The sequence below is a fragment of the Rattus rattus genome, chromosome 18 (assembly GCF_011064425.1).
Source record: "Rattus rattus isolate New Zealand chromosome 18, Rrattus_CSIRO_v1, whole genome shotgun sequence".
NCBI lineage: Eukaryota > Metazoa > Chordata > Mammalia > Rodentia > Muridae > Rattus > Rattus rattus.
The window spans coordinates 42,400,658-42,410,876 of NC_046171.1; the positions used below are offsets into that span (position 1 = coordinate 42,400,658).

At 46.6% G+C, this 10,219-nt stretch overlaps 1 protein-coding gene across 1 annotated transcript in view; it reads left to right on the forward strand.

The window, feature by feature from the left end:
• The window catches only part of Ostm1 (osteoclastogenesis associated transmembrane protein 1), a 30,744-nt gene extending 21,237 nt beyond the window's left edge, over positions 1–9,507 (forward strand). The window contains exons 4-6 of the mRNA XM_032888786.1: positions 4,854–5,021; positions 6,622–6,787; positions 9,149–9,507. Of these exons, the coding sequence (XP_032744677.1) occupies positions 4,854–5,021; positions 6,622–6,787; positions 9,149–9,204 (390 nt within the window). The 3' untranslated portion in view covers positions 9,205–9,507. The remainder of the gene's footprint in view (positions 1–4,853; positions 5,022–6,621; positions 6,788–9,148) is intronic.
• The last annotated feature ends 712 nt before the right edge of the window (positions 9,508–10,219 follow it).

The window sequence follows — 10,219 nt, forward strand, 5'->3', positions numbered from 1 at the left end:
GTGTCAGGCAGCTCCCAGACAACTCACCCCAGCTCTAGGAAATCCAGTGCCCTTCTCATTTAAAAATAATCACAAGTCCTAATGCAAATCAGGGGCTGGAGAGATGGCTTAGAGGCTAAGAGCACTGGCTGCTCGTCCAGAGGAGGCAAACTCACTACCCAGGACCCACATGGTGGCTCACAACCATCTATAACTCCAGCTCCACGGGAACTGGGTCTCCTCTGGCCGTTGTAGATACCAGGCACACACGTGGTGTGTCAGAGGTGGCAGCCACAGCTCTGTGACGTCGGTGGCTGGATCACGGTATTCCCTGTAGGGTTAGAGGAAAGCAGACAATTCAACATGACTATCGGAAGTCCGTCCAACTGATGGGTTCCCTTACAGAGAGCGTGTTTGGCTGATAGGAAAAGGAAAAGAACCCAGATGGACGTGGACCCTGAGTAGCCAGGAGGATGGTGATGCCACGGGGGAGATTAGGAGGAAGATAACGCAGGACAATGAAGATTAGGAATCCTGTTTCGGGAGCCGGAGAGATGGCTCAATGAATAAGAGCACTGGCTGCTCTTGCAGAGGACCTGGGTTCAGTTCCCAGCACCCACACGGCAGCTCACGGCCATCTGTAACTCCAGCTCCATGGGATAGAAATAACTTACGGCCTCTGTAGACAGCAGGCACACATGCGGTGTATATACATACATGCAGAAAACACCCATGTACATACCCAGTACTTTCTAAAACTGGGATAGTTTTTAATTAGAAATGTATTGGGTAAACAGTCATAACTAGCAAGTGTTAGGTTCAGGTTCATTAGAACAAAGGCTCCCCAGAAGTTCCCATATAATTTCATACCACATCCCCCTGTTTTCAGAAGCCCCTACAGAAAGGGGTCACTGGGGTATAGAGATGAAGGGACTTGCTTGAGGTCAGACTACAGGGAGACACACCGGGATGGCTTTAAAGGAGAATTCTGTTTGGGGCAAGAGAGCTTGCTCCAGGGCTAAAGGTCTGTGCTGCCAAGTCCCAGGGCCCAAGTTAAATCCTAGGGCCCTCAAGGTGGAAGAAGGGAACCCCTCCATCCGGTTGCCCTCTGAGCACCACTTACACACCACACCAAGTGTGCACCCATGCATACACACACACACACACACACACACACACACACACACACACACACACGAAATAAATGCAATATAATTTTTAGAAGAATTCTGTTTTGAACCTGTTTAGTATAACACTGATTCTCCTGGCAACGTCCAAGCTCAGATGATTCAGTGAGATGGGGGAGGGCTGCAAGTTTAGGTGTCACCAGACACAGTTGTCGCTTAAAGCCATGCAACTAGATGAGGAGACAAAGTAGACAGAGATGGTGAAGAGCCTCTGACAACTGCGCCCAGGGGCTTCGGGATGGGGAACAGGCTGAGACAGCAGCTTTCCCTGCGGGCGGACGGGCAGGAGGAGGCTCACACGCTGTACTCGATCCACTTCGGGCGGGAAATGTTAGCAAGTGGCTTCTCTTGAACCCCAGCCTGTCCTGAGGACAGGGCAAGATGAAAGGGTGTCTGACAGACACGGGTGCAGCTACTGTGACAGCCTCTCGTGTCCCTAGTCTGTGGGTAGCTGTGAGGAAGAAGGGCTTAGCACCCGCCTGCCCCCTGTGGGTCTTGTACAGCCTTCCCGAGGTGACGTGGGCCCCTGTGCAGCATTTGACCAGGTTCACTAAGCCTTAGGGAAGGTGTCCTCCGAGTTCACACCCGCCATCATCTCCCACCCTCCCGGATCCACTTCCTCACTCAGTGAGGAGCTGTGTAGCATTCATTTTGCAGTTATGCTCTCCATCGATTAACCCCCCGCCCCTTTGTTTTTTAGTGTGTGGCCATTAAAAGCCACTGCCACTTGCAGCCTTCTGCACGTCACAAGTTCCTTTGAGAGTATGTTCAGTGGACCCCTGGGAGGGGAACGCCATGCCAAAAGTATATGCATTTTTAATTTTCGTAAACAGAGCTGTGTTCCCCCCCCACCCCGCCCACCACCAGGATTCTGTCTAGGTTTGCAGTTTTGGCTACATTCACAATCGACCCGTGGAAGGTATCTCTTTCGTGTGGGAGTTTAAGGGGAGACGTGGTTTCTTTTTTGTCTCCATGTTTGGTAGGCACCCTTTGCTCATGGTAAAGACTAAAGAGAATGGGGAGCAAAGGCATAAATGTGCGCTTCAAAATACAGGTGTCTGCCTAGAAGCCAGAGCCTGGGGTTTGCTGGCATGCTACCCCCACCCCCTCCCCACATCGCAGGCTGTCTGTCCGCTTCCATTCACTAGAAAGGTCTGGGTTAGGAGCTGAGATGAGAGAGTTGAGTGGGCTCCTTCAGTCCTTTCTCTAACTCCTCCACTGGGGTCCCCGTACTCAGCTGTGTCTGCCTCTGTATTTGTCAGGCTCCGGCAGAGCCTCTCAGGAGACATCCATATCAGGTTCCTGTCAGCGTGTACTTCTTGGCATCAGCAATAGTGTCTGTGTTTGGTGGCTGCATATGGGATGGATCTCCAGGTGGGGCGGTCTCTGGGCGGCCTTTCCTTCAGTCTCTGCTCAGTTCTTTGTCCCTGTATTTCCTTTAGACAAAAACAATTCTGGGTTAAAAATTTGGAGATGAATGGGTGGCCTTGCCTAACCTCTGGATGTGGTCTCTACAGGTTCTCCCTCCCCTTTGTTGGGCATTTTAGCTAATGCCATCCTTGTTGGGTCCTGGGAGCCTCTTGCTTTTCTGGCATCTGGGACTGGTGGTGGCTACCCCCAGTTCCCCCATCCCCCATTGCTACTCACAACCCACAATAAGAACAATATCAACCAACCAGACCCCCCAGAGCTCCCAGGGACTAAACCACCACCCAAAGAGTACACATGGAGGGACCCATGGCTCCAGCTGCATATGTAGCAGAGGATGGCATTGTCAGGCATCAGTGGGAGGAGAAGCCCTTGGTTCTGTGAAGGCTCGATCCCCCAATGTAGGGGAATGCCAGGGTGGTGAGGTGGAAATGGGTGAGTGGGTGGTGGTGGGGAGCACCCTCATGGAAGCAGGGGGAAGGAGGATGGGATAGGGGGTTTCCAGAGGGGAAACGGAAAAGGGGATAAGATTTGAAATATAAACACATAAAATATCCAATTAAAAAAAAGTTAGAGTCTGGGCTGGAGAGGTGGCTCAGCAGTTAAGAGCACTGACTGCTCTTCCAGAGGTCCTGAGTTCAATTCCCAGCAACCACATAGTGGCTCATGACCATCTGTATCGGGATCCGATGCCCTCTTCTGGTGTGTCTGAAGACAGCGACAGTGTAATCATAAATAAAATAAAACCTAAAAAAAAACAAAAGAGAGAGAGAGAGAGAGAGTCGAGTGGGATTCATGTCCCTCCCCTAAGAAAAGTCTAATTTCATTCAGGTAGAGGATGCTGTTTAGGCTGTGAAGCTTAGCACGGATGAATTTATTTGGAAAGAACAGAATCATTAAGTACAAATGTCAACAGTGAGCTAGATAACTTAGGAAGGTTCATATAAAGAACAGCATCGCTAAGTACAAATGTCAACAACGAGATAGATAACTCAGGAAGGTTCATCTCAGCTGTCAGCCCTTAGGCAGTGGACTACTGATGTCTCCGATGTCCTCCTCAGGGTTGATCAGAGGCCCGGGTTGCAGTTTCAAAATGAAGAGACACCTAGAAAATGCTGGGTACCCCATTGCCTTCCGCCCACATTCCAGGTCTCCTAGAAAGTTCTAGAGACCCTTGCCTTGTGCCCTCAGATCCTCAGGACTCATCATCTAAGTGCTCTAGGAACTGCCCCTCCTCACAGCCATCACTGTTTTCTCCTCGGGGTCTCCAGTGGCTTTTGTGCCGTTCTCCTTGTTATTAATGTATGGTAATTGTATGTGACATTCTTATCCTCCTACATGTATGTAAATTGTGCTTTGATCCTATTCATAGATCCCATGATCTTCTTCTGTCCCAGCCTTGTTCAGAAAGCCACTGCCTTTTCTTCCTTTTTCTTTTTTTTAAAAGAATTATTTTCATGGGCTGGAGAGATGGCTCAGCGGTTAAGAGCACTGACTGCTCTTCCAGAGGTCCTGAGTTCAATTCCCAGCAACCACATGGTGGCTCATAACTGTCTGTAATGAGATCTGATGTCCTCTTCTGGGGTGTCTGAAGACAGCGACAGTGTACTTATATATGATAAATAAATCTTTAAAAAAAAAGAATTATTTTCATATATTTATTTAGAGGTTGCATGTGGCTATCAGAGGACAGCTTGCCTGCGGGTTCCAACAACTGTACTTGGGTCATTGCTTAAAGACAGGCAGCTATCAACCGGATTCTTCGCCTGTTCTTCTGTCTTGGTGTTTACTGTATGTTTTTCCTCTAGGGATTTCAAAGTTTGAGGTCCTAAATCAAGGTCTTTGATTTATTTTTCCAGTTGATTTTTGTCAGAGTAGGGGTGAGGGATCGAGTTTCAGTCTTGACGCGTGGATACCCAACTTCCCGGCGCCATTTGTTAAGGAGGCTTGGGCTTGTCTTCTTTCCAAGTGCAGTTGACATCCATCTGGTGGCAGTGCTGTGTGGGTTTATTGCTGGGTTCACTGCAGGCCTTTTTTTTTTTTTTCTTTTTTTTTTTTCGGAGCTGGGGACCAACCCAGGGCCTTGCGCCATAGGCAAGTGCTCTACCGCTGAGCTAAATCCCCAACCCCTCACTGCAGGCCTTTAATACTCCATATTGTCTTCCGTCTGGGCTCGGGGGCGGGGCAGGGTGGCGAACGGTTGACGTGCAGGGAAGCTGTGTCCACTACGTACCGTGTGTCTTACCTTTGTCCTTTCAGGGGCGCACGTACAGCCTCCCCCCACCAAAGAATTACTCGGAAGTGTGCAAGAACTGTAAAGAGGCGTACAGAACTCTGAGCCTCCTGTACAGCGAAATGCAGAAAATGAACGGGCTGGAGAGCAAGGCGGAGCCGGGAACGCACTTGTGCATCGACGTGGAGGATGCAGTGAGTATTGCCTCCTGCGAGGTTCACATCTGGCAGCCGTTGAATGCACTTTCAGTGTTAGCCTCTCTTGGGTGCACTGGGCTATGCACGTGGCCTCTCCAACCAGAAAGTGCAGCCAGGACTACAGAGTGAAACCCAGGCTCAAAAAACAAAAGGGGTTGGGGGGGGAGGGGGTGTAGATAAGAGAGTGGGCGTGGCTTTCAGGGGCGTGGTGTTTTCCGTGTGCTTAAATTTCAGTTCTCTGTCCAGTTGGTGCTGATTGAAGAGGTTTTGCAGCTAACTACCGTGTTTCCAAAAGATCGTATGCACTTATTGCATAAATTTCTTTATTTTTATTTTATTTATTTATTTTTTTTTCGGAGCTGGGGACCGAACCCAGGGCCTTGCGCTTCCTAGGCAAGCGCTCTACCACTGAGCTAAATCCCCAACCCCATAAATTTCTTTATCTATATGATAATCTGAAAAGTTTACTTATGGTCTATCTCCTCGCCAAAATGTGAGCCACGCGAGGGCACATAGACCTAGTGTTTTCTAATTCATCATTTAGTGGATAAGGCAATTCACAGTAGTGTGTGTGTGTGTGTGTGTGTGTGTGTGTGTGTGTGTGTGTGTGTGTGTGTATCTGTGTCTGCGTGTGTGTGCATGCGTGCCATTGAGCAACAACGAGGTCCCATTACTAAGCGCAGGCCAGCCCTGAACTCGCAGTGATCCTCCTGCTTCCTCTCCTAGTACTGGGATTGCAGGCATGCTCCACCACACCCAGGATGTCGGTTACACTGCCTTTCTATGGTTAAAAAGAGTAAACGTAGGGGAATCTGGAAGCCTTTTCTCCATTGCACAGCCTGTCTTCCCACAGAGCGCCAGTAGGTGGCAGCCGTGCCCTCCTAGGCAATATGATGCTTGAGAACTAGGTATCCGGGAAGACAAATCATTGTCTGGAAAGTAGAGAACTCCAGATCAAAATGGCCGAGCTTGCTGGTTAAGAATAGTCACATCTGCGTTTCCAAACCAGCTTAACGGGAACTGTTCAGGAGCAGTAGGTCTGCGCACGGTAAAAAGCTCTGAACATGGCTGCCCGGAAGGCCTTTGGGTTTTTACATCTCAGTCTAATGATAGTACTTGCTTAATAGCAGGTTCTCTGCGATACTTGGCCTTAAATTGAGGAAACAGAGTCTTTACTCTGTCTTTATAACTACACATTCTCTGGGAGATAAAATGGCTGACCTTCTGGCATACCTTGGTAATTATGTGTTTAGAATGTAACGTCTTTGTGTGGTTATAAGTCTATAGAGTGACAGCCCGGTGCTGGTGGCACATGCGCTCAGGAGGCAGATGCAGGTGGATCTCTGAGTTCGAGGCCAGCCCGATCTACAGAGTGAATTCCAAACTAGCCAGGGTCGCTCGGAGACTCCCAAAAACAAAAGGAAACAAAGTATACAGTTACTAATGGTAAACCAGCTTTTTAGCCCTGGCAGAAGAAACAGTTGTCAACTATCAGTGGGTTTTAAAAGCTGTTTTAAATGATGTTTGGATTGCAAAAATATACTGAGAAACTGATGGGAACCTAGGTCTAATCAGATTGTAATACATGTCTTTCTAGATGAACATTACCCGGAAGCTGTGGAGCCGAACCTTCAACTGTTCTGTCACCTGCAGCGACACAGTGTCTGTGGTTGCCGTTTCCGTGTTCATTCTCTTTCTGCCCGTCGTCTTCTACCTGAGTAGCTTCCTTCACTCTGAGCAAAAGAAACGCAAGCTCATTCTACGTAAGTTCCTTTTTCTGTAGCCAATCGTCCGTTTAGCTGAGCACCTATATGTAAAAGACTTTGGGGTCAAGGAGCCGTGAGAGCTGTGTCAAAGCTCTTACGTGTGTGCACAAGGCCGTGGAGTCAGCCTTCAGTACCGTAACGCAGGGGGACAGACAGGGATCTGTTTTAGAAGGATGTGGTCTGTCTGTCTTTAATGGCGCTCCGTCATAAGCTGGTGCTGGTGCTGAAAAGCTAAGGAGACTTAACCTTCACTTCTTTCTTCTACCTGATAGATTCCTCTCCCTTGATTGGATCATAAAGTTCATCAGAACCAGAATATTTTTTTTCTTGTATACTGACATGTCACCAGTACCTAGGAAGTGTCTGGCCATAGTGAGCGCTCCCAGACATTTGTCAAACAAAAGAATACTAAAGTCCGTTTAATGTTAGCATCAAAATGCCATCCCCTGTGAAATTCTTTGTGGAAAAAAATACCGAATCAAGTAATGTCAGACAGTATTGTTCTCAGGAAGCGGAAGATAGATCCTTGAGCTATAAAGCCAGCCTGACGAGTTCTAAGCCAGCCATGGCCTCACAGTTCAACCCAGGCTCAAAAACAAAGAAATTAACACAGCAGATAGCCAAAGCAAATAAGCAATAAAATCATAGAGAAAGAAAGACAGACAGAGAGGGAGAGAAAACCACCCACGAGAACCTCCAAACACTGGTGTGAGGTAAGAGTTCGGGCGCCAATGCTCATAGACGATTGCTCTCCCTCCCCAGCCGGCCTTCGCCCTTCCCCCCCTGCGTACACTGATGACACACGACTGCTCCCTGCTTTGGTTATGCCTTCGGGAGTTGTGCAGAGCATAAGACAAGGCAAGGGAGGGGTTGGGATTTAGCTCAGTGGTAGAGCGCTGCCTGGGAAGCGCAAGGCCCTGGTTGGTCCCCAGCCCGGAAAAAAAAAAAAAAAAAAAAAAAAAAAGACAAGATAAGGCAAAGGGAATAGAGGCGGCTGGGCCCTGCTACAGCTCCTCCTCTGGGCCTGCAAACCCGTGAGGCCAGCAATTCTCAGATCTCAGCGTATGCCACTCCCAATGGGTGGCACTGTGGGCTTTCAGTTTTAGAGCATGAGAAACATTTGCCCTCAACCGTTCAAAACACTGCCTCAGCAGGCGGCCACAATTCTATTTAAACCTCAGTGCCAGGAGCCTCATAACTGTAGCTGAATATTACATAGTTTGCTAACAGTGCTGTGTGTGATCTTCAACTCAATTTTTTTTTTTTCCTTTTCTTTTTTTCGGAGCTGGGCACCAAACCCAGGGCCTTGCGCTTGCTAGGCAAGCGCTCTACCACTGAGCTAAATCCCCAACCCCCAACTCAATTTTTAAAGTATCATTTCTTTTTAAACTAGAGCCTTTTTGCTGGTTGGTTGGTTGATTGATTGATTGATTGATTGATTGATTGATTGATTTTGGACTCAAGGTTTCTCTCTATAGCTCTGGCTATCCTGGAACTTGCTCAGTAGACCAGGCTGGCTTCAAACTCATAGAGATCCCCCTGCCTCTGCTGGGATTAATGATGCATTTCATTGTGACATTTACACACACACACACACACACACACACACACACACACACACACAAAATGTGTGTGTTTTGTTGTTCTCGCTTGGTGCTGGGTATTGAAGCTAGAATTTTATAAGTGGTAGAAATACCCTTTACCACTGAACCAGCACCCTAATCCCCCCAAAAATGCGTGAGGATGTATGTTTGAGATAGGGTCTTGCTGTGTAGCACAGGCTGGTCTGGAACTTGCTACGTAGGCCAGGCTGGCTTCAAACTCTCAATCCTCTGTCCTTCGTCTCCCAAGGGCCAGGAGGCCCTGCTTGAAAAAGAATTTTTTTAATCTGAAAATAGAGGTAATGTTCTTTCTTTCAGGATGTCTATTTTTCCTTTCCTTGATTATATTAGATATGGGGTTGTCTCATAGGAGGAGGAATTCTTCAGCCTTCACAATTAAAGATGACTGCAGTAGAAGCTTTGTAAACACTCTTGTCTTTTAAGAGGCATTTAGAGTTTGATTTCTAGCTTGGACTTTTATCGTTATTCTTTATCTGCACATAAAGATTGCAGTGCCCAAGAAAGCGTGGATGCCTGTTTTATTAGGTACTTTTTAAAGGAGGTCATGGGTAGTGGTCTTTACTTAATTTAATTTTATGCTGTTCATAAAAAAAAAAAAGAACAACTTAGGTTTTACATCTAAGAAAATTGGATCAAGTGAGATTCAGCCAGTAAGTAGACAATAGTGCGGTTTGCATGTAAACACTGGATAAGCCCTCGAGAGCAGGAGTGAAACCTGGCACTTGTGTCTCCCCAGCCAAACGTCTCAAGTCGAGCACCAGTTTTGCCAACATTCAAGAAAATTCCACCTGAAGCCTGCAAAACGGGACTGGACCTCACGCCACGCCAGTCAGTGGTTGGACCACAGCAGAGTGGAGAAGATGAGCCGTGATCTGACAAATCAAATTCTTAAGAATCGCTGGGCTGTGAACCTGTAATTTATTCTGAATAAGGGTTCTCAAATTCCCTTCCTGAGCATCCCGCCTTTGAAAATTTCTGTATTTTTAATTTTCATATGTCACAGCAATGTGACATATTTTAAGGTATATCTGTTACAGTAACAAGTGAGGGCTTTTTTTTTTCTTTGTTTTTACAAGAATATGAATGACTACTTGACACTTTTGATATATCCTTGCTAACAGAAATCCATAAAACAGAAACAACTGAGTTGTGCCAGTTACACACCAGTCAGTCACTGGGAGCCAGCTTTGAAAAGGAAATACACTTGCCAAATGGTAGCAGGCTCAATGATTAGCTTAAATGAATTCCCATTTCAGTATTATTGTATGTACATACACATGCACACACACACACACACATATATGTATATATAGTATATATTTAATATATCACACAGTAAAAGAATGTTCTCTAGTCCCCTGAAGTCACTTTTGAAACCACTAACTGACTATAAACCGCCTTAACAGTTTTCAGGAAGTGATGCCACACCATCCATTTATCTTTGTTACAGATTTGCGGTAACTGGGTTTCTAACATGACTTTTAGAAGTACCGTTTTACGTCTTACTTTTGCCTTTATTTCATAAGTAATTTTAAAAAAAATCACTGGACTGCTTAATTATCTCTGAGGACAAGATGGATTCATTCATCTTATGCCAGGGATTCGCATCGTGAATTTCATTAAGTTATTTGGCAACCTGTAACTTATCAGTAGTTCAAGTCATATGTAGCACGAGTGTGTCACGCCGTGTTTAAATCTGTGGTTTTTAATGAAAATCTCATGTTGGAATATTTGGAGATTTAGGGAGAAACGAAAGATGAATACAAGAGTTTAAGTTCTAGAAAATAGACAATGGATGCTCACGGAA